The sequence below is a fragment of the Capricornis sumatraensis genome, chromosome 10 (genome assembly GCF_032405125.1).
Source record: "Capricornis sumatraensis isolate serow.1 chromosome 10, serow.2, whole genome shotgun sequence".
In the NCBI taxonomy this organism is placed as follows: Eukaryota; Metazoa; Chordata; class Mammalia; order Artiodactyla; family Bovidae; genus Capricornis; species Capricornis sumatraensis.
Window position 1 is genome coordinate 57,705,514 of NC_091078.1, and position 24,916 is coordinate 57,730,429.

The 24,916-nt window shown below is 46.2% G+C and overlaps 1 protein-coding gene across 1 annotated transcript in view; it reads right to left on the bottom strand.

Annotated features, from left to right (window-relative positions):
- Positions 1-12,797: 12,797 nt before the first annotated feature.
- SCN10A (sodium voltage-gated channel alpha subunit 10) overlaps positions 12,798-24,916 on the bottom strand; it is an 87,056-nt gene continuing 74,937 nt past the window's right edge. Inside the window, exons 22-27 of the mRNA XM_068983099.1 lie at positions 24,212-24,496; positions 23,417-23,470; positions 22,429-22,566; positions 22,097-22,201; positions 16,739-17,009; positions 12,798-14,059 (exon numbers count right to left, since the gene is read on the bottom strand). Coding sequence (XP_068839200.1) covers positions 12,798-14,059; positions 16,739-17,009; positions 22,097-22,201; positions 22,429-22,566; positions 23,417-23,470; positions 24,212-24,496 — 2,115 coding nt within the window. The remainder of the gene's footprint in view (positions 14,060-16,738; positions 17,010-22,096; positions 22,202-22,428; positions 22,567-23,416; positions 23,471-24,211; positions 24,497-24,916) is intronic.

The following is a 24,916-nucleotide window of genomic DNA, read 5'->3' on the forward strand; positions in this document are numbered from 1 at the left end:
AGACTGTGTAATATCTCTTATCTATGGAGTCTAAAAATTACAACAAATTAGAGAATCTAACAAAAAAGAGTCAGACTCACCAGATATAGAAAACGAACTACTGGTTACCAGGAGAGAGAGTTAAGGGAAGAGGGGAAATATGAGGGTGGGGGATTAAGAGGTGCAAACTATTATGTATAAAATAAAGTATAAGGGAATATTGTGCAACGCAGGGGATAGAGCCAACATCTTATAGTAAATATAAACGGAGGATAAACCCTGAAAATTTTTGAATCACTATATTTTATACCTCTAACATATAATATTGTGCATCAACTACACTTCAATAAAAAATAAAAATTTAAGAAACGGTGAATGGCAAAAATGAAGCTGCATCACTGAGCAGAGAAGTAAGAGTTGGGAGCATAGACTGAGAATCAATGAGGGGAGAAGTCGGGAGTTAGAAGGGTTGGAGGTTTGAGAAGAGACACAAAAGTGTCATTTTGGTGGGTAGGAAAATGAACTTTCTAGGGAAATGCAACAGGGTCATTGGACAGTATTTAGAGCCCATCTAAGGTTTGTGATTACGAAACTGAAGTAAGGCCAGCAACTGTTTGGAGTAGGAGCAGAGAGGGTAGAGATTTGGGTTTAATTGGAGTGAAAGTGAACGTGAAGCCACTCAGTCGTGTCTGACTCTTTGCGACCCCATGAACTTTAGCGTACCAGGCTCCTCCGACCATGGGATTTTCCAAGCAAGAATACTGAAGTGGGTTGCCATTTCCTTCTCCAGGGGATCTTCCTGCCCAGGGATTGAACCCTGGTCTCCTGCATTGTAGGCAGATACTTTACCGTCTGAGCCACCAGGGAAGTCTGTTTAAGGTTTTATTGGACATGTAGGATTCAAGGGGCAGGCGGCAAATATTTGAAAGTGTTTTGAAGCATGTGATTATCAAGCTAGACCATGACATCAGAGTGGGCAAGGGGAGAGTGGGAGTGATGAAAAGGCAAAGGATGGAAGACCTACAGCCTTTGGAGAATCATATTTCAGGGGAGGTAATTCTCCAAGCCAGGCTTCAGCAATACATGAACCGTGAACTTCCAGATGTTCAAGCTGTTTTTCAAAAAGGCAGAGGAACCAGAGATCAAATTGCCAACATCCGCTGGATCATGGAAAAAGCAGGAGAGTTCCAGAAAGACATCTATTTCTGCTTTATTGACTATGTCAAAGCCTTTGACTGTGTGGATCACAATAAACTGTGGAAAATTCTGAGAGAGATGGGAATACCAGACCACCTGACCTGCCTCTTGAGAAACCTGTATGCAGGTCAGGAAGCAACAGTTAGAACTGGACATGGAACAACAGACTGGTTCCAAATAGGCAAAGGAGTACGTCAAGGCTGTATATTGTCACCCTGCTTATTTAACTTCTATGCAGAGTACATCATGAGAAATGCTGGGCTGGAAGAAACACAAGGTGGAATCAAGATTGCCAGGAGAAATATCAATAACCTCAGATATGCAGATGACACCACCCTTATGGCAGAAAGTGAAGAGGAGCTAAAAAGCCTCTTGATGAAAGTGAAAGATGAGAGTGAAAAAGTTGGCTTAAAGCTCAACATTCAGAAAACGAAGATCATGGCATCTGGTCCCAACACTTCATGGGAAATAGATGGGGAAACAGTGGAAAGAATGTCAGACTTTATTTTGGGGGGCTCCAAAATCACTGCAGATGGTGACTGCAGCCATGAAATTAAAAGACGCTTACTCCTTGGAGTAAGTTATGACCAACCTAGATAGTATATTGAAAAGCAGAGACATTACTTTGCCAACAAAGGTCCATCTAGTCAAGGCTATGGTTTTTCCAGTGGTCATGTATGGATGTGAGAACTGTACTGTGAAGAAAGCTGAGCACTAAAGAATCGATGCTTTTAAACTGTGGTGTTGGAGAAGACTCTTGAGAGTCCCTTGGACTGCAAGGAGATCCAACCAGTCCATTCTGAAGGAGATCAGTCCTGGGGTTTCTTTGGAAGGACTGATGCTAAAGCCTAAACTCCAGTACTTTGGCCACCTCATGCGAAGAGTTGACTCATTGGAAAAGACTCTGATGCTGGGAGGGATTGGGGGCAGGAGGAGAAGGGGACAACAGAAGATGAGATGGCTGGATGGCATCACCGACTCGATGGACGTGAATTTGAGCAAACTCTGGGGGTTGGTGATGGACAGGGAGGCCTGGTGTGCTGCAATTCATGGGGTTGCAAAGAGTCGAACACGACTGAGTGACTGAACTGAACTGAATAAGGTAAGTGTACTGGTGAGGGGACAGTTGGCCAAAGTATAAGACTGGTGTTGTTGATAGTGATGACAAGGTTCAGGATAGACCACTGTCTCAGTAGCGAATGCAGGGTGAGGGATATGATCACTGGATCTGAGAAACCTGTGTATTGGGCCAATCACTCTGAAACTGAGGACAGGAATAGGGTTGTGGACAGTGAGCTAGAGGCTGTGGCATGGCTGAGTGGTGGAGAATAACCTCCGGCTGATGATACTGCTGATGACACCCCAGAGTTCCGTGGATGAATTAGAAGCAGTCGTCATGGGGAGAACCCAGATGAGGCCAGAAAGGTGTCAGGATGCAAAATTTAACTCTTGGCTTTGTGCAAGCGCAAGATCAGCACTTGAAAATGAGCGATTTCCTGAAATTTTCTGCCCAGGACACCTTGCTTTCCTCACTCTAGTCCCTGCCCTGGTAGATGGTACTAGAAGATAAGGGACCAGCCCTGCAGGAGGGGAGGAGGTAAGCATCCTCCTCTGTCCTGATCTGGAAAATATGAAAATTATTGTATGGAGTCTCCTTGAATGGGGCCTCTGCTTCAGAGCAATCCATGATGACCGTGGGGACTCAGGGAGGAGGTGTTGCTAGATCTAACCAGAAAACATCTTTTACGGTCTAAGACAGCTCAGGATTCTTGGACAATATATTCGGAACATGTGCTCTAGTGACCTCCAGCTGTAGCATCTTCGTGATCTACGGCAATGTCCGTGCAGAAGCTATGCTCCTCCTGTGCTGCTCCCACCCATGACTAAAGACAGGTAGGCAGGAACAAGAGCTGGGTCATTCTTGCCCGACAGAGTCCTCCACCGGGCAGTCTTTTGCCGGGGAGTCTCCACCAACTGTGACTTTCTCAGAGCTGCAGTATGGTCTGAGGTTCTTCCTGTCTCATCTTCCTTCCTTCCCTCTCTCCTTTCACAGTGGGAGACCTGCATCACAGACTAAGTCTCTCTCTGCTGACTCCTGCTCCTTCCCTTTTATTCCTCATTAATGCTTCTCCTGATAAATCCCTTGCACATCTAGTTCTGACTGGACATCAGCTCTCAGGGGGCCAGGATGGGCACAGTAGTCCTTTCCACACCATGGCAGGGTGTTGTGGGTGAAGTTTGTCTTAGCCTGTAAGTTCCCTTTGGGAGAGATCCTGGGAGGGATTTTGAGAACTAGTAGCTGCAGGAAGTGTTGCAACTGGCAGAATAAACATATCTAGAAGTGCTCACTATTATCCCCAAAGAGATCTCTATGCAGAGAGATTTAGACCAATGTAAAACATGGTGCAGGCTCAGTCCAAAGAAGCCACCCAGTCCACAGTGCACAGTGGGCGACTCAGGTGAGCACCACAGTCCACATACATGCCACCACTGGAATGAAGCCACCGGTTTGACCCCTTATTTGTCAGTGTTCTGGAGACAGCTTTGGCTGCTCATTGATTTCTTTCTGGGGCAGACAAGGGGGAAGCCAGGAAGTTTCTCCCATAGTCCTCTGCTGCTCTGAGTGGCACCAGCCGAGTTCCTTGTTAACTGACGGTCACTTAATATAATGCTGTGTGCCAGAAAAAGGCACCATGACAACTTCTGGGCAAAGTCCCAGTTTGGAGAGTCTTATTGCAAATAGTGGAGTGCCAAAGTAGCCCAATACAATAAACTGATGGAAAAGGGGGCCATAAAAGGTTGTGGACTTGTCAAGATTCTTTGTCCGTTTATAAGATGTGGTGGGAAACTGAAACTCAAGCTTGTAATTAAACTTTTATTCATCATAGAACAATTTTGAAGCAGAGGCAAGGATCTACTTAGGACAGTTATCACCAAAACCAAATCTTCAATAGTGCTTGAGGGCACTATTGAATAGGGGATAGGCACTTTAACCATCTCATCAGTCAGAAGCAGCTGGGTGATGGGTAGAGAGCTACAAGAGGAGATCACAATCTCACTTCTGGGTGGGACACTTTGCACACCTCATATAACCTTGCAGAAGTGATTCCTTTCCCGCAGACCTTGGTCCAGCAGCAATATATAAAAAGCCTGCAGATGGGATGATGGATGTGTGGACAGCATGAGAAAACAGCTTCCTAACTCTGAGCAGGGGGCTATCTGGGAGTTTGTCTTAATTTGTATTCCCCCAAATCAGGAGCTGAGACAAGGATTTGGGTGTGTGTGTCAGTCACTCAGTCGTGTCCGACTCTTTGCGACTCCATGGACTGTAGCCCGCCATGCTCTTCCTTCCGTGGGATTCTCTAGGCAAGAATACTGGAGTGCTTTGCTTAGGAGGCAGGTTTATTTCCAAGGTGATTCCAGGAGTCAAAAGTAAAGAAGCAGAGAGAGAATTAGCTAAGGAAGGGAGAAACTCCCCTCAAAGCTGGTTAGTGCTGTGGGCAACTGGGCAGGGCAGGGTCAGGCTGAGACCATGGAGTTACCTAAGTGGAAAGGTAAGGAGGCCCTTACTTTCAGGATTGTGAAAGACTGGCCCTACATGAGGACTCAGACTTTCTATCGACTCTCTGAGAAACCTGATTCAGAATTATCCCTCCACAGCTTGGGAGGCTGGGATGGTAATTCATCTTCCAAATCCTGCATTCTTGCATTGGTTGAGGATTGTCCTCGAGGTTGTCAACAACTCCCCTTCCCTCTGCGCTTCTGGGCTGCCGTGTCTGTGTGGGGAGAAGCGGCTTTGGAGAAGGCCCTGAAGACAAAAAGCTGCAGAGTTCTATTCAAAGTCAGATGAGGCAAGGGATGTTGTGATGTGGGGCACAAATAGGACCCGCTACAGAGGCAACAGTTAGAACCAGACATGGAACAATGAACTAGTTCCAAATTGGGGAAGGAGTACATCAAGGCTACATATTGTCATCTTGCTTGTTTAACTTCTATGCAGAGTACATAATGAGAAACGCTGGACTGGATGAAGCACAGGCTGGAATCAAGACTGCTGGGAGAAATATCAATAACCTTAGATATACAGATGACACCACCCTTATGGAAGAAAGCGAAGAGGAACTAAAGAGCCTCTTGATGAAGGTCAAAGAGGAGAGTGAAAAAGCTGGCTTAAAACTCAACATTCAAAAAACGAACACCGGCATCCAGTCCTATCACTTCCTGGCAAATAGATGGGGAAACAATGGAAACAGTGACAGACTTTATTTTCCTGAGCTCCAAAATCACTGCAGATGGTGACTGCTACCATGAAATAAAAGATGCTTGCTCCTTGGAAGAAAAGCTATGACAAACCTAGACAGTGTATTAAAAACCTGAGATGTTACTTTGCCAACAAAGGTCCGTCTAGTCAAAGTTATGGTTTTTCCAGTAGTCATTTATGGATGTGAGAGCTGGACCATAAAGAAGGCTGAGTGCCAGAGAACTGATGCTTTTGAACTGTGGTGTTGGAGAAGACTCTTGAGAGTCCCTTGGACTGCCGAGAGATCAAATCAGTCAATCCTAAAGGAAATCAATCCTGAATATTCATTGGAAGGACTGATGTTGAAGCCGAAGCTTCAATACTTTGGCCACTTAATGCGAAGAACTGACTCATTGGAAAAGACCCTGATACTGGGAAAGATTGAGGGCAGGAGGAGAAGGGGATGACAGAGGATAAGATGGTTGGATGGCATCACTGACTCAATGGATGTGTGTTTGAGCAAGCTCCAGGAGTTGGTGATGGGCAGGGAAGCCTGGCATGCTGCAGTCCAGGGGGTCACAGAGTCAGATGCGACTGAGCAACTGGGCAACAATCACAGTGGAGTCGAAACAGTAGGACCCAAGTGTGGCCTCCCACAGCGGACTTTGGAGGAGCTACCTTCTATTCTGACCCTCAAGGTGCTGGTCGTGTCCAGAGAGGACCCCACGTGTGGTGAGATGTTCCTTTGCACAGGAAGCACAGTGCTTCCCACCCAGCTCGTACTCAGTGGGGGTGGGGTGCAGCATTGCAATGAGGACACCCTGGGATATAGTGCGGCAGAATGGGTTCTCTCATTTTCTCCCCCTTTCTCTTTCTGCTTCTTTCAGTGGGCAGAGAGGGCATTTTTATTCTGTTAAACCTCCTTGGTGAAGAATCTTTATTCCTGCTGTAGAGACAAAGAAGATTGTTCAGAGAAGTTCTGATGTGTGATCAAGAGAAGGTCTGGAATCAAAGTGGGACCTTCTGGCCTCATCCAGAACTTGGTCCGGAGCACCAATTTACTTAGCTGATGAGTTGAGTATTTCTGTGTGGATCATTTGCAGACATCTTCAGCTTCCAAGTAGTGCTGGGGCTCCCTGTTCTAACTACAAGAAGCATCGTTATTCAAAGGCACACACACACACACATGCCTTTATGTTACTTTGTAATATGATTAAGTCTGTAAGCAAGAGCAGCTGCATTTCTAATAATCAATTAACTCAGTTCTGCTCAGGGAAAAATAAAGTAATGAGTCCTCTCCATGCATACCCCTTTAGAATTTGTTCTTTGAGCAATGAATCATACTGACCAAGCTTTGCTGTGGTTGTTGGTTTGACTGGTGTCTTAAAGGGCCAACAGTAGCCGTGAACTTTCCTTGGTATAGATGCAATGCCCACAGGCAAATCCAGCTTTTCTCCTCCTGAACTCACTTGGATGATAAGTCATCTGGGGCTTCTCAGGGGAAGATGCTTGCAACATATTTCCACTTTAGGCAATGTATGAGTGATTTTCCATAGTAACATTGCTGATATTTGGGTCCTAAGGAGCATTTATCTGGAGGAAAAGGACTGGGAACTGTCACCAGAGATGTAGATGGAAGCTGGCACCCTTGTCCATGGTGTGGGGGTGGGGGCAGAGGGTTGGGTGGGGGGGACATTCTTTTTGAGTAGATTTGGTGACCAGCAGTCAATATACAAGAGACACTCACAAATCCATACTTCAGGTCCCCATTGGGCACAACCCCCTCCTTAATCTCTGCCCCCAAATTCAAAATTTCTGTAACCTGTCGCTGTTACCAGAGGTATCTTTAGAAAACATGAATTTAACTCTTAGGTTGAATACTCCTCAGGCATGTTTGTCTGCCTAGCTTTCTTCTTCAATGCTAGAGCTGTCAATCAAAATGCCCCTCCCTTTTCTTGCTGCAGGTGGCCAATCAGATGCTCTCTCCTTGAAATCTGAATCCTAACTGGACACTAACCAAAAAAGAAAAGTAGATACTGATTGGTCCTGACCCCATGAAGAGACTGTCTATTGGTACCTAATACCCAGAAACCTGCCCAGTCTTGGCTGCTTTCCTAGCTGTGTTCAGCTTTTAAGTTCCATTCTGAGTTTCCCTGCTGTCATCCAGTACATTTTATGCTGCAATGGATTTCTGTTGCTTGTAACCAAATAACTCCTACTGACGTAGAAATTGATACATGGAGATGGGTGTTATTAATAATAGACCTTAAAGTGTGGCATTGGCTAAGATGAGCTAGGCTAGCACTGAGAATCTCCAATCCCCCTGGTCTGAATCTAGAAATTTCTGTCATGCTGTAACCTGTTATAACTGGAGACTCAGACCACCTACCTCGTGCAGCAGGAGTTGAAGGACCTTGAAGGAAAGATCTGTAGAATTTGGGAAGGTGTGGGCTACTTCTTGAAGGTTTAGTAAAGGTACACACACAAAAAACAAACTTTGCCTCAACTGGCCAATATGAGAACAGAAAGGGAGGCCTTTTCTAACCATGGCCAGCAGCCCAAGATCTTATAATCATGCCTTGGAGAGTGAAAAAACATCCAGCTTTCTGTCCCAAGCTAATATTGGTGGAGAAAAGGCAGGGAGAATTGGAAACAGTGGTATGCTAGAGCCAGCTCATACTGACTCAGGTCGACATCGTTTCCCAATTCTGCCTTCAGGGATATCACATCGGTAGCTTGACACGGGCCCAGGGTGGGAGTATTTACATCAGATAAGACAGAAAATGCTGCAAATAAGGGATTTCTTTTTACTCCTGAAGATCTAACTGTTTATTATTTACCAGCATACTGATGATTGGAAAATTAGAGACAGAGGCAAGAATGGAGCTTGGAGAAGCCTAACACTCTTCCCTCCTCCCACCTCCTTCCAAGGATCCCATCCCTGTACTCTTACCAGGCAAAGAAGATTATTACTCCAATCTAAAGAGCTGCCCATGGAATACAGACTGGGATAGGGGAAGGTAAGCTTCCTCTGTACCTCGCCACCCAAGCCAATTTTTTTGTTAACAATGTCTCTGTATGGTGGCTGCCTGCAGACAGGATGCATGCAATTCAGCTGACGGGTGAAGAAGGGCAAATCATCTATTGCTAACAGGCAGTAATGTCCAGTCCCAATTTTATACTGAAAGACCATAACCCGACAAGATCTAATGAGTTGGCAAAATGCAAGAGATAGAAATCATACTAGCGCTTTGAGGGAGTTGTATTGCCGCAGAAACTTCAGTCCAGGGAAATAATGGCCCGTGATTGCTCAGACCTTAAGACAGCATGCAGGGCTCACTGATAACCAACAGAAAGTACAATACGCTCTCTGTTCCTGAGAAAAAATTGCTTCCTGGTGCTCCTGTCTCGAGGGAGCAGGAGAGAGGATGAGGAAGGCTCCCAGAAGCAGGACCAAGAAATCATTCCACTGTCAAGGCCAGCAATACAGGCTCCGGGTACACTGTGGGCTGGCACTTCTGGATCTGGTTTCTCTTTTTCTTAATAGAGATTGTTATTGAAGTTAACATATTTATCCTATACTATTGTCCATGTGAGGGCTTCCCAAGTGGTGCCAGTGGTAAAAAAAAAAAAAGCTGCCTGCCAATGCAGGAGACATGAGACACAGGTTCAATCCCTGGGTCGGGAAAATTCCCTGGAGGAGGGCATGGCAACCCACTCCAGTATTCTTGCTTGACGAATCTCATGGACAGAGGAGCCTGGTGCGCTATGGTTCATGCGGCTGCTGCTGCTGCTGCTAAGTCGCTTCAGTCGTGTCCGACTCTGTGGGACTCCTAGATGGCAACCACCAGGCTCCCCCGTCCCTGGGATTCTCCAGGCAAGAGTACTGGAGTGGGTTGCCAGTGCCTTCTCCACTATGATCCATAGGGTGGCAAAAAGTTGGGCATGAATGAAGCAACTTAGCAAGCACGCCTTGTCTGTGTGATGGCTAGCCTTTGGGTTCTGGGCCAAGAGGAGCTAACTTTGGACTGTTTAAGAAGAACAAAGTTAGACTAATACTGTTAATTTACTTTGACATTGCTCTCAGTGCTGCGGATACATCCACGAGCAAGTAGAGTCCATGCCCTCACAGGGCTTACATTCTAGTGGGGAAGAAAGGCAATGAGCAAGTACATATATAACATCTCTGCTGCTGCTGCTGCTAAGTCGCTTCAGTCGTGTCCGACTCTGTGCGACCCCATAGACTCCCACCAGGCTACCCCGTCCCTGGGATTCTCCAGGCAAGAACACTGGAGTGGGTTGCCATCTCCTTCTCCAATGCATGAAAGTGAAAAGTGAAAGGGAAGTCGCTCAGTCATGTCCGACTCTTAGCGACCCTATGGACTGCAGCCTACCAGGCTCCTCTGTCCATGGGGTTTTCCAGGCAAGAGTACTGGAGTGGAGTGCCATTGCCTTCTCCGATATAACATCTCAGAAAGTGGTAAATGCTGGATTGGGCTGGTAATTAGATGGATTGGTAAGGGAAGAACTAAAGAAAGTGTGGGAGCGCACAATGTGGATACAATGGCTGAAGGAAAAGCAAGTTCCAAGGGTCTTTGTCCTGAGGCAAGACTATGCCCAGTGTATTTAAGGAAAAGCAAGGAAGACAGCGTGGCAGGAGCATTGAGAATTGGGGTGAAGATGAGGTCAGAGAGGAATAAGGGTCAGATTATGTAAAACATGGTAATAATGTTTACTTGGAGAACATAGAAGCCACAGGTGGATTTTGAGCTCCAGCAGCTGTTTGAGAATAGACTGCTGGGGACAAGAGTAGAAATGGGAGACCAGTTGGAAGGCTATTGAAATAATACTTGTAAGAGATGATGGTTCCTTGAATAAGTTGGTAATTGAAAGTTTCCTTTCTCTAGAATTTCCTTTTGTTACCCAAGATAGAACTCCTAATCCTTTTAAAAATCAACACAGATAATCCAAGTCCAAGATAGAAATGCCACAATTCAAGCAGCAGATAGTAAATATTTCTGTGAAAAGGGAGGAGAATCCAACCCAAGATATTAAAAAAATTTAACTTGTGAGCTGTATACACATAGAAAAGTGCATTAGATATATATATTTAACTTGACACATGGTTATAAAGACAATACTTGTAAAGAGAACCAGCTAGGTGGGAAATTAGAACATTGCCAGACCTAGTCACAAATGCCTCCTTCGCGTCTTCAGTAACCTCTACCCCAACTTTCATGGACTAATTCAGCTTTTTTTTTCTTTATTCCAAACAGTATATTTAATTTTGCCTGATTTGAACCTCATAAAATCATATTGTATATACAGTCTGGTGTCTGGGTTCTTTCACTAAGTATTATGTCTTTAAGATTCATCTATAGACTTGTACAGGGCTATATCTCATTCATTCTCATTACTGCATAAAATTACATTTAAAGAACATACCAAAATTTATTAATTTATTCTACTGCTGATGGACATTGGGCTGTGTCTAATTTGGGTCTATTATGAACAATGATAATAAGAAATCTTGTTCATGTCTCCTAGAGCTTGTGTGCATGGATTTTTCGAGGTTTCATACCTACCAGTGGAAAACCCAAATGATGAGTGTATGTACTTTAGTAAAGTACATTGTAAACTCTTAGTAAAGTTAAACTGTTTTCCAAAGTGCTTATGCCAATTCGCGTGCTCCAGCAGTGCGTTAAGCTTCCTGTTGCTCTATATCTTTGCTGACACTTGATATTTGCTATAGATTCTCAAAGTTTTGCAGATTTGATAGATGCATAGTGATATAGCAGTATGGTTTTAATTTGCATTTCCCTGATTACTAATTAGGTTGTGTGCTCTTTTATTAATAATCATCTTACTAATCTGCTTTTGTTGGTGCTTGCAAACCCCAACAAGCATTTGGAAAGCCTCTTTGGTCTCTGATGGGTCAACTGTGATAGGGAAAGGAGAGTGAGGCCCCAGGAAATCTGTGTCTGTGAAGCACGTAAGCTGGACCAGTCTTTAGGTTTTGTAACTGAATACATGGGAAATTTTATGAAATGATCAAGCACATATCAATGAATTGACCTGATCCTTGTCTCATCATGACAGAGAATGTGCCAAGAGTTAATAGACGATCACAGCTGTCATTAGAGCCTGTATGTTCTATGATGTCACACAGACTTCTAACTCTCTTTCATCTCAAGCCCTGCCATGTGCCCTTGACCTGAATATCATCCTCTGACAACCCTTACTCCATCCACTGCATAAATTCAATGAATCTTTGGGGGATTAATTCCCATTATGCCTTGTGCTTAGAGCAGGACCTGTCAAATAATAGGCACTTAACATCATTTGTAGGATGAATTAAACAAAGCATTGGCCTTACCTTTTATCTGCCAGATAATCTTTCTCAAAATGTCTTTCTTTCACTTATACTAATTATGGAGTCCTGGCTGGAAGGGAATGTGAAAACCTTCCTCCTTAAAGTCTATGAGATGTCAAAGAGGCTCTGGAATATAGTCAAAAGCTGCCTTTTGGCTAGACAGCAGAACGGTCTGGCCATTGCTGCCTCAGAAGAGTGTTTTCTTCATCTCAATTGGGACAGGGCATCACTGAGTTCTACAACTCGGAATGCAAGGACTACAGGGACTATCCATTCTGCCTCCTGCCACCATGGGCAAGGAGGTTCAGAAGTGAAAGAGTTTGGCCCAGGTCAGCCAGGCGAGCAGTGGAAGAACTGGCTAGGATGAGAACAAGCTCCCAGGACAGTGCTCCTTCCTGTCTGCCCAGCTTTAGCTGCAAATTGCAAGATATCAGGAACCTTGAAAGTGAATGAGACATGATTTATGACACATCGGTGTCACATTATTTTTTTTAAATGATGCTTTACGTTATAACATTGGTTTTGACATATCTTTAAAAATATTAACTTTAATGGATAGCTCAGAGGCCTTTCTTTGAAAAGGCCTGATAATACCACAAGTATTATCTTAGGCCAGAGTAGTTGTCTGGCAGCTCTCAACATGCAGTCATGCAAAATCCTAAATAGCACTGCCAATCTCTATGCGCAGTTTCACAGAGGACAACCTTGGCCCTTCAGCAACATCCTTGCCATGTATCTTTGGAAGTTCTGGTCCTGAGATGTTTGTCTTGGTAAAGATAAGCTCTAGTCACCATCAAAATAAAAGGACCAGGGACATTTTCTGGAAAGTAAGGGAACCCACCATCTGATACTGAAATTGAAAAAGGAAGTCACTGTGGAGATGCCCTTGGCTTCTGACTCCTGTTGCTGTGTGAGGGTTTCTCCAAAGGTGGGTACCAACTGCATTCCCTGCCCAGGTGTGACACGGTGAGTAGTGGCATGCATTGGTGAGTCGGTGGTACTAAGTTATCACAGAGCAGCGGACACATCAGAACTGGACGTGCCCTTGCTGGAGGGTCCACATGAGGGCCCAGCAGCTTCTTTACTGACAGCCTCCCCTTCATTGTGCATTGAGCTGGATGTGCTCAAGTTGACTTGATCACTAAGGCCTCTAGTGACGCTGTCATAGGATGGTGGGAAAGATGTGGTGGAAGCCGTTTCAGATTTGTCTGGGAGTGCACAGTTTTCATTGGCTATGAGCGCAGCAAAGCCTTCATCGGGGAGTGATGCTGCCCCCTCCTCAGCCCTGGGCACCCCCGCAGGGCTGGCGATCGCCCTGGAGCGGTGCCGCATGTAGCTCCGATAGGCCTTTTGGATGACAGTGGCTGAGAGGTCTTCTTGCTTCCATCGGAGGGTGGTTGCTATTGGTTCATAGGATGCTTTTGAAAGATTAGTTGCCATAAATTTCTCCTCCATATTTGCCTTCAGGGAATCCAGCTCCCCGGATTCTCCAAGGACATTCTTGGTGAAGGCAAACAGGATGTCCAAACAGTGGATCTTATCTCCAGGGACCAAGGGCAGGTCCATCTGGATTAATACATTCCGATTGGGTTTGGGGATTCTCAGGGGGCCAGACAGGGTGTCTGCAAAGTCTGAGAGGGCAGAGAAGGTGATGAACTGAGTGGCCTCTGGGTCAAACTTCTCCCACGTCTCGTAGAACATGTCAAAGTCGTCCTCGCTCAGGGGCTCCGTGCTCTCCTCCGTGGCCACATTGAAGTTCTCCAGAATCACGGCGATGTACATGTTGACCACGATGAGGAAGGAGATGATGATGTAGGTGGTGAAGAAGACGATGCCCACGATGGGGCTCCCGCAGTCCCCTCTGGTGCTGTTGTTGATGGTCAGGTTGGGGTCGCAGTAGGGGGGCCCCGTGTTGAGGATGGGGCTGAGGAGCCCGTCCCAGCCCGCCGACGTGGTGATCTGGAAGAGGCACAGCATGCTGTTGGCGAAGGTCTGGAAGTTGAACATGTCATCGATGCCGGCCTCCCACTTGACGGTGGCGAAGCTGGCCATGCCGAAGATGGAGTAGATGAACATGACGAGGAAGAGCAGCAGCCCGATGTTGAAGAGGGCGGGCAGGGACATCATGAGGGCGAAGAGCAGCGTGCGGATGCCCTTGGCCCCGCGGATCAGCCTGAGGATGCGGCCGATGCGGGCCAGGCGGATGACGCGGAAGAGCGTCGGGGAGAAGAGACTTCCAAGTGATGTAACAATTGCAGAGAACACCAGGCCTTGAAAAGTGAGGGAAGATGGTCTGATTAGTACTTCCAACCATGAGCCCTGCCAAAGTTGGCTGTGATCACACCCCCTCATGTCTGCCCTGTGTGGACTTTCATGTGAGCATCTACATTCAAGCACTCTGGGCCCTCTGAGCCTGGCACAGTGCTTGGCCTAAAGTAGGGGCTCAGTAAGTGTCCATTGCATAAATCTGTCTCCTTTGAGTCAAGCTCGCCCTTCCTACCACGTTCTTATCTTTCCCTACATCCAGATGCCTTGCTAGTCAGCCTCCATGGTTCTGCTGTCTGTTCAGCTGGATGTGACTGCATCTGTGCCACGTGCTGACCATCCTTTGTCTGTGACACAGACCTGGCTCTCCCCTGAACATTCAGCCCTCAGGTCATGCCTGTTCCTCCACCCTGGTCCCATCCTCTGTGAGAGCCGGGACCCTCTATGATTCATATCCTCATCTCCTACTGCGAAGATTGACTCCGTTCCTGGCACATAGTCCTATGGATAATTGTACAGAGCCTGGAATAAATTATAAGGGGCCTGAGGAGTTGGGCAGCTTGCTGACAGCTAAAGCAGAATGGCTCTGAATGGCCAGCTGTCTGCATAATGGCTTTTATTTGTTTCTTTCATTTCCAGCTGTGTTTGAACTATGTGTTACGGCCCAGAGATGAGTTTGTTTGGGGTCAATTACAGCACCTCAATCCAAACCATGAACTAGAGTTTGCATGTCTCCTTATGTGATATCCAACTCGAAGATTTGTCCTGGGGACATGAAGAGGCTAGTTAAGACCACCAAAGTTTAGGCAAGGCCTTTAGGTCATACAGGATTCAAAACCTCTCAGGAGAAATGGTGAGGGGGTATGGAAGAAGCTCGCTCTCCTTGCCAGGGTGCCCTTGATCCAATTCTCCTACTTGTCTTTCGTCATATGAATATGGATAGTTATGGTAGTATGTTGGAAGGAAGAAGGAAATGGGAGGAGAACTGGGAAATAATTATAATTTTGTACTATGAAATCTTTATGAAAGCCCCTCTCTTAAAGTCCAGTTTAACTGGGGCATTCTCCCATGGTGGGAGGTACATTATGTGTTTTTATAATCTACTAAGATTCTGCCAATCAACGAGTCTACTTCTACAAGGGAGATTGAGTCTTCATACTTGTAACAATTAAATACTCCAAACATGTCTTATCGGTGGGAAGGAAGAAAGGCAGAGAGGACAGAAGCATGGCTGATGGGTTCTTGCAGTTGTTTTCAAGCTGTCTTTCCTGCCAGTGATGGGTGTTGCTGTGTAGGTCAAAGGAACTAGTAGTTAAGTTGTCCCCAAGATAGAATGGAGTACTCTGTGTATCTTTTATTGCTATAGTACTGATATGGGAAGTCACATAAGCAAGCTCCCTTCTCTAATATAAAATAAAAAATGGCTTTCAGAGTCTCTCACTTTGGAAGGAAAACAAACAAAGCAACCCTCCCACCCCCAGAAAACCCAGCAGCAATAGGAAAACAAAACAAAACAAAACAAAAAAACAAAGATAACTTTCAACTCCCCAAACACAACCCAAGGCTGTGTTTCAGCACTAGGAGAGAGAGATTGATTAAGTGCCGCCAGGTTGTATTTAGAGGCTATTAGCTCTTGATGGTAAATCAATGGGAAATTAAATCTATAGCTATGCTATGACATGAAAAGTAAGCAGGTCATGATATAACAGGTCAGGATATATTTATAATGCAAGGTAAAGCTGCTGTGCTGGGATTTGGCCTTTATAGGGCCGAACTTTGGCAAATCACTTGAAGGCTAGGGACAGTCTCTTGGTTGTTGGTAGGAGGCTGTTAGTTTATTAAAAAGAACATTAGCCTGGTCTAAATTCAGCTCCACCTTTCACAAACTATATGACCTTGTATAACTTCCTTAATTCTGAAGCTCCATATTAAATGTATAAAATGACTATAGTCAACTCCTTCCCAGGGCTGCTGTGGAGATCCATGGATCCCAGCCCAGTTCTCAGAACTCAGCAAGCACTCAATTATATGGTGGCTGCATTACCCACTTGAGCCTCTGATTCCATTCATTTTCTCCAAACAGCATTGACCCCCAAAATACTGGGCCTGTCATTTAACAACACCCAGACTAGCTCATAACAGCATTGATCTCTTGGCATTGGTCCCTTGACTTTTCTGTCACTCATATTCCCTAAGTGGATAGTTATACAGAGAGTTAATTCCAGACCCTTGACTTAAGAATCTCCTTTGAACAATCTCCTTCTAGTCTTTCTTCACTCTTCTGGCAACCACTCCTTTTCCAGAAAGTATTTTATGACTCACCTCACACCACACCACCCACTCTCTGCTTTAAAGGCCATAAAGATAAGACCCACTGGAAATTCCGTCATCTTAGCTTCCCTACTGCCCCCCGCCCCCCACGTTCTGACGATGGCGGTGCACACAGCACGTGCTGGAATACCCTTGATGGCAGCATGAAGAAAGCCAATGGAACCTCTCCCTTTCACTGGGAGGTGCAGGGCATTTTAAATCCGCTGCTCTTGCAAAGCAGCAAATACTGGACTCCTCTAATATACAACATAGGTTTTTAGAAGTTTGTTAGTTGTCCCTTTGGTTTTAAAAGACCAGTCAAAATGACCCCAAGCAGAGGCTGGGTGACCCAACCACATGCAATGTCCACTTACTCCCAATGGAGAGGACCACGACAACGAAGTCAAACACATTCCAGCCGTTGGTGAAGTAGTAATGCCTCAATGCAAACATCTTCATGACACACTCTCCCGTGAAGACGGCCACAAAGAACTGGTTGATTTTGTTCAGGACTTTTGTCTTTTTTTCACTCTGTTCATCAGTCTCCACCATCATGGTGATCATGTTGAGGCAGATGAGGACCATGATAATGATGTCAAAAGTCTGCCTGGTCACGATGTCAAAGACGAAACCCTGGTACTTATTCTGAGGAAACAAGAGATGGGACATCAGGCCTTTGGGCAACATAAACCAGGCATCTGGAGAGGCAGTGTTCTTTACAGAAGGGTTTTTAAAGTCTGTCTCTTGTCTCCCTCACACTCCACATCCTGACAGAAGCCAAGTCTTGATCTTCCAAAATCTTACTCGTAGTTGATTCTAACTCAGTGCCTCAGGTCAAGTCCTGGTTGCCACCCCTGGTCCCATAAAATCACCAGGCACTTTGTCCTTGTCTGCGCTCTTCCCTCCACTTACAGTGCCCTTCCAGTCCCTTCTCTTGGCCATTTAATCCCCTTGAGTGATCTCTCTCTCTTAATCCCCACTTCCTTCAGGGAATCTTCTTCAGTCACACCATACCACATTGCTTCATCCCTTCTTTGGGCTCCCCCAGCCTTTAGAAGGAGATCCAACCAGTCAGTCCTAAAGGAAATCAGTCCTGAATATTCATTGGAAGGACTGATGCTGAAGCTGAAACTCCAATACTTTGGCCACCTAAAGAAATGACTCATTAGAAAAGACCCTGATGCTGGGCAAGATTGAAGGCAGGAGGAGAAGGAGGTGACAGAGGATGAGATGGTTGGATGGCATCACCGATTCAATGGACATGAGTTTGAGCAAGCTCTGGGAGTTGGTGATGGACAATCCACGGGGTCGCAAAGAGTCAGACACAACTCAGTTCAGAGCAACTGAACTGAACAGCCTTTACATTCGGTCTAGAGTTCTAGTGTTTCGTGTATACCTCTCTTTTCTACTAGAAAATGAGCTCTTTGAGGATGGGGTCATGCCTTATTTAATTTTGTGTTCCTGCAGTGCCCTGAAGAGAAGCAAGAGTTCAATAACTTCTTGAAAAATTATTTGAGAGTCAAGTCAAGTAGTGCACACGCATACAAAGTCAAGTGCAGTGGTAAAACTGATTCCTATAAATGCTCTTTTTATTCCTGGGTAGATGTCTAAGCAGGGCACGGAGCCAGGTCTTGGTTGTTTGCTTTCTTAGAGGGAGGCAGAGTGGCCTGGACAACCAAGAGATTATTTTGGGTAGGGGCTGTTTTTATGGCATTAAAAAAATTTTTTTTCCTTGTGTGGCCCCCTAGTCTTTCCTGTGCTGTTAACATCTTACTGCTCTGTGAGTGCTTGATTCCAACTTTACTCTCCTCCCTCACCTTGTCTTGGACACTTCTGAGCTCTCTGGAACTCACCTGCCTTGATCTGCAAACTTCTCCTCTTACTCACCAGCTGCTTATTCTCCCTACTCCATAGACCCCAGGGCTGGGGACAGAGGTGAAGTCCCTCTAATTCCTCACTGTTGCTCCCAGACCTTTGCTCCTCCTGTGTCTCATAAAACCTCGCCTCCTCTGACCCCTGCGTCATCAAGTTAGCCCAGCTTCGCCCTCTCTTCTTTGCTACCACTTACCTACATCCTGGTCCCTCTGCTCTATTACTCATGAGTGAGACTCTTGGCCACACTTGACCACTCTTGGCTATTCGCTCTCAGTTCCTTAGCTAAATCTCTAATGATCTAGCTTTTCCTTAGAGAAAAATCTTGAACCTCATGTCTCTCTCCAGCTACCAGACTACTTCTCTCCCCACTTTCACAGTTAAATTTCTTGAAGGAGTTGTGTGTAGTCATTGTTTCCCATGCACTCCTCAGCTTCCTCCAACATAGCTTTAGTCCCCATCCTGTCACTAAAATGTCTCTTGTTAAGATCTCATAACCTCTGTGATGCAAAATCTCAAGACACTTGTTTGACGTCATTTAGCACTTGCTCCACCTTGAAACACTCCTTACTTGGTTCCTAGCAGGCCTTACTTCCCCAATTCTTTTCTTGCCTTTCTGGCTGCTCTTTTTTGAGTCTTCTTTACTCAACCTTGAGATGTTAGAGTTCCTCCAGGCTCAGTCTTAGGTACCCTTTGCTCTTCAACCCATTCTTTCTTTCCTGGCAATTTCTCCAGCCTGTGAATTAATATGTGCGTGATTTTTGCTAATTGTTTTCCTGCATCACTGGACTGCCATCTCTGTGAGGGCAGGAACATCTCACTGCTCTATCCCCAGAGTCTGCATAGTATCTAGCATGCAATAGATGATCAATAGATAGCTGAATGAATGGATGACCGAATGGACAGCTGAACTACACTTCAAATAGAATTATAAAGTCCCTGTACTAGGTTGATTACATTTAATTCTGTACAAGGACTTCCTGAGTGCATAATATATGCAGGGCTCTGCATGAGTGGCTGTGAGGGAGAAAGGAACCTGTTGCAAGTCTCACAGGGGAGCTCCCAGGAGCTGCGAAGCAGGCAGAGGGGAGAAGGGCTGTGATAGAGGCTGGTCCCTGCTTTCTGCTTCACAGTGGGGATGCGATGTTACCCTGCAGGGTTTGAGCAAAGAATCAGACCCAAGTGGGCCTGGCTCCAGGCATAGCTGCTGGCTCATGTCTTTTCTGGGATGCTGAGCTGCTAGTAGCTTTTATTTCATCACTGAAAATGGTGAAAAAAAAAAAATACAGGCCCATTCATGACTTCTAGTGAAACAGAGCAGGCAACATTACTAAGTTCTGGACATCATGTTTGTCCTAGATATTCGGCTGCTGGGGAACGATGCAGCTTTCTAGCTGCTCTTGGCTTAGCTTGTGGGCAGAGATCACCTCTTTGCAACCCTCAGTGCTCTCAGAGATGATGAAGTGGGTGACTGATGATGTGATATTCTGGAGCCTATTATTTCCTTATAAAGTGGAGTATATGAAACCTACTTTTAGTGATTTCTGTAGTAGGGAATGTTGCAGAATAAAATTTACCAGTCTTGTGGAAGATTTTGTCTTTGCTATAGTGAAGCATAAGATTTAGAACTCGGGCTTCACCTGAGGCAAGGAGTACTATGTACATGGATGTGTTGGAGGTTTGTATGTCATCCGAGCTTGGCCCTGCTATGAACTGGCACATATGCACCTGCGGAGCAGAGTCCTATGCCAATGCTCACCTTACCTGACCGGCTCCACCTGTTGGGACCCCTTAGGGAAGAAGGTAGCCATTCCAGTGCCAGTAATCTGATGAGGAGGAGACCAGACCTGGGAAGGTGAGTCTCAGATGGGAGCAGGCATTTCTCTTTGGGCTTGGGCTTTTTTCTTGGCTCTGGACATTGTGGAGGGCAGATGATCAGCTTTGTCCCAGTGGGTAGTGGGTGCCAAGATGTCGCCTGCCATGTGGATGCCAGCCAGGAGCTAGGACGGGCCAAGGCTTGTGGGTCCTGGAGACCAGCCAGATGCAATTGCTGCTCGGGTCCTGCTCTGCTAGTTTCCCTTTTGGCATCCCTAAGCCTCAAAGTCTCGTTTAAATGTTCCAACCCTGCCTCAGCTATGCTGAACGGAACAAAGGAAAGAATGTTGGCCATGCCTGGACCAGAATATTAAGGAGAGAGTCACGTTCCTCCACTAGAGCTATCAGTGTTGATAGTTAATGATATACCCCCATCCCATCCAAAGGGATGACTAATGTCAGGAACTCAGCTGGGCTATGAGGCCTTACTTTTCTCACCCACATGGAAGGCCTCCTCCAGTGCCCACCTTGGAGGACCTTGGGGATGGTGCACACAATTAGGAAACATGATGATTTTGTTGTAGGTCTTCCTGCTCAACCACTGACTTCCACCCCTATTGTACTGTCTGGAATTTCAATACTAGATTCCTACCTTTGTATTGAGACAGCACCCTCTCCATGGTCCCTTTTGGAAATGCAACCCACTCTGTCCCAAGGAAATTGTCCTCCTTGAGAGGAGAAAGCTGTGATGGCATGTGGGATTGGTTGATGAGAGGGGAGAAGCTGCGATGTTATCGAGAGATGGAGCAAGTATGTAGGGAGAGGTACCCCAAACTGTTGTGATTTTGCCAAGGGGCGCCTCTAGCAGAGAACACCTTGCTGTCTGTTCAAACGTGGATTCAAAACCAGTCCAGCCATCGGTATAGACTAGCAGGGACTCAGCTGCTTGCTTCTCAGTAGGTCTTAGGAGCCTTCTCCTGTAACCCCTACTTGAGTATGATTGGCTGGGCTCAGCCTTTCATCTACATTTTCTAAGTTTGAACTCGTTCATTGGACATTGGAGGGATACTCGCTGAAACTTAGGGACTCACTTCAGGCTAATTCAACCCCAGTTATCTTGATCTTACACTGGATATGGAAGGAAACCTCTGCCCCTACAGAGACCTAAACGTCCTCTCACTCCCCACTGTAACACATCTTATCAGAATTGAGAGTAGTAATACATTTGTGATCACAGTTTCCAAGTAAAATGTGTGAGAGGTCACAGCATTTTCCCCTCCTGTAAATGTTCTTAAGACTTTGTGCTCATGAAGTTTTTAGTAATTTATGCAAACCCCATGCCTCAATTTAGAAATCCTAACGCCTTGACCAACAGAATGTATATTTCCCTGACTCATTTAGGAAAAGGCCTGTGCCTTTGCTGAAGGTCCTTAGGCTTTGCCCTTGTGTGGGCAAGGGCTACTGGGCTTGAGCCACGGCTCTTAGCGAACGAAGGAATCGAAGGGGAGTATGGTGCTAAGCTTCGGTCAGTCTTTAAACACTAAAGTGGGATAATTTTTGGTTCCTATTGTGTCCCCTGACCATGACCATGACCGGGCCCAGGATCCCAGGTTTGGCCATTTCCTCTCTACCTGTAAGCATAGGGTGGAATGTGGCAGTGAGCCTGGAGATACACTGCAACCTACATCATGACTCATAACCACAAATGTTTTATCTCAGGTCTCGAACCATCCTTAATATCATTTTGCCTAATCTGTTTCTGATCTGGTGCTGGAACCCTAAGCCTGTTGGGCAATTCACTACTTCCCTACACAGGTCTATTTGGAACATCTACAGGAGTATGTTCACTCCAGAAGACCAGAGTTGATTTTTGCAGACTTTTTTCCCTCGGGTCTGGAAACTCTCATTAGCTCATCCCCAAACGCAACTAGATGTCCTCCTCCACAGAGAATTCTGGTCAGACCGCTACCAGCACAGGCATGGGCTGTCAGGTTGGAGTTCTAGACATGCTTTGCTAGAGGGGGGTGGGGGGATTTGGGGCTCACCAGGGGCCGTGGGATGGGCTTCTGGGGCTTCTTGGAGCCCAGCTTCTTCATGGCATTGTAGTACTTCTTCTGCTCCTCTGTCATGAAGATGTCCTGGCCTCCTAAGTGCAAAGAGACAGGATAATACACACCACTGTTATTGCCCCCAGGGCAGCCTTCAGCCCTTTCTGGGCCCAGACTCCAGACACGGTCAGTGTTGGTGATAAAGGCCAAGATTGGGCTCCTGGTCAGGCATGGGGGCTGTGACTCATGGTGCCTCAGTCACGGGGCCAGGGGACAGATGGGAAGTCTAAGATTCGCCACTCCCTCAGAAACACTTGAGCCCCACTTATCTTTTTTTTCTGTTGGTTGAAGTTGTCAATGATGACGCCAACAAAGAGATTGAGCGTGAAGAAGCCTCCAAAAATGATGAAGATGACAAAGTAAAAGTACATGTACACGTTGTCCTCCCACTTGGGCTGAAAGTTCACCTGTGAGCAGACAAGTGGTGGCATGGGAACAAGGGGACATCTTAGCTTGTGGTAACCCCAAGGAACCCTGAGCCCCAAGACAAGGACCTGGGTGCAGAGGGCTTCTTTGGGAAGTGATCCCAGGAAGCAGAAGTGAGGCCAGGAGAGGGGAAGCAGGAACAGGATAAAGGCAGCACCATCATCACAGGCAAGTGGCCCTCCATCCTCTAAGGACCACAGAACACACCTCAGAACTGTACTTCGAAGGGACAAGGAAGCAAGGGCATGTGTCTACAGACTCCCACAGCTGACATGTGAGGGTCACCCGTGCAGGCTTGCAGTCCTCTGTGCTTGCAGGAGGAGCTGCTGAGCAAACTCTGAGGCACTGAAGAAAATCCAATCTCAGATAAAACCAGAAACAGAGCATGAGAGCGAACCCAGAGGTGGCCGAGGGGACATGGGACAGACTGTCAGTAGTGTCTTTTGCCCCAGCAGGAAAGGGTCTTTCCCCAACAGCACCCATCTCCACCCATCAGCTGCCATGATCATGTCTGAAATTCCACTGTTCTAGCTACGCTGCCCTTGGCCCACCCTCTGCCCAGGGAGTAGCCTCACACACAGTCTTTTAGAGGTTCTCTGATAATTTCCTCAATGGTGAACAGAGGAAGAACCTGAGAAGCCTAGAAGACTAGGTTGGTTTAAATATCCAACAGAGGGCCCGCTGGCTGCTGTTCCGGGTTGTGGGATAGAGCCAGACTGCTAGGTGATCGCCTCTCCCAGCACCAAGGCCGCTTTCAGTCCATTTCAAATAGACTAGTGTGGGCGGGATGCACAGAGGGAGAGGCGGGAGGCACTGCAGGCTGAGACTCACATCCCGGGAATCGACAGCCGCATACATGATGTCCATCCAGCCTTTAAAGGTTGCCTGGAAACAAGGAGCAGAGGCCACTCAGTGTCCGCCCAGTCATCTCCATTGGCCTCTATTTTGATTCACTTATTTGTCCGTTTTTCTCATAGAGCATTCCCCCCCACCCCCACCCCCCGCCACTCCCCGGAGCCAGTTCTGGCACGCCTCTGATTTCAGAGCCTGGCATGCCATAGCTACTTAGGGACTAGTTGTGGAACAAATCTGTGAACAAATGGTGGCGTGCAGGAAGTTGTGGGTAATTGCGTGACAAACATATAAGTAATTGCAGCAACACTGAATGACAAGTGGATGAAGGCAAGGGATTAATGAATGAATGAATGGAAGTGTGACTGTCACTGACATTCACAAGCCAGCATTATATGTCATTACAACAGACCTGGAACATAGTTTATTACCCTCTAGGAGATGATTTGCAGTAGAAGACTGTTTAGTCTATGTGACTGTATCAGGTCTATTTTGTAAAAGTAGTGAATTCTAAATTATCACCTGATACAGTCGCATGGCAAGCCCATCCCTTTATTCTGTTAGCCCACATTGGTCTAACTGCACCACTACGAGGTCACACTCACTGATAAGGTCCTCTAGCCTCACAGTGTCCTCTGAAGGAATAGGGAATAATCTCAGTTCACGCTGAGTGCTATCCCTTGTAGAGTCTCCACATAGCATCTTCTGGAGACCCCAGACCGTCCACATTACTGAGCAGCCAAAGGAAGAGACAAGGTTGATCTCAGGACTCACCACCTGCAGAAGCGCGAGGTAGCCCATTGCAACATTATCAAAGTTGACCTTCACATTGACCCAAAATAAGCTTCCAGTGTGGTTTTGACGCTCACAGTCAGACATGTTATTCACAGTAGACCAAGGCACAAGAAGAAAGCCTTCATTGGTCTTATTGATGCATTTCTGAAACTTCCCCGCGAAGAGGTTCACACCCATGATGCTGAAGATGAGCCAGAAGATGAGGCAGACGAGGAGGACGTTCATGATGGATGGGATAGCGCCCACCAGGGCGTCTACCACCACCTGGGGAGAAAGGCAGAAAGACCTGGAGCCCCACCAATGTACCACTCTTCTTGCTAAATTCCAATTCTTTCTACATTTATGCAGGTTGCGTCACAAGCCAGTGGCCTTTGGAAGGAAGAGAAGTGGGTTAATCAGAGCCAAAATTTACACTCATAAGACAGAGGCACTGGGCAGCTGAAGATGGGTTTATATCTTCTCTCTCAAGGTCATTCAGGGGGGCTCACTGTCTCTCCTCAAAATTGAGGACACATTTATAAGTACATACATGCTCAGTTGGTGGTGCAAGTGTGTTTTGTACTTGCACACAGAGACTTCTAGAACTTTATTTTATAAAGTATATTTTTATAAAATATATAGTGCACTTTGGTCAATAATCAGTGAGAACCCAAATTCATATTCACAAACTTGCTGATTTGTAAA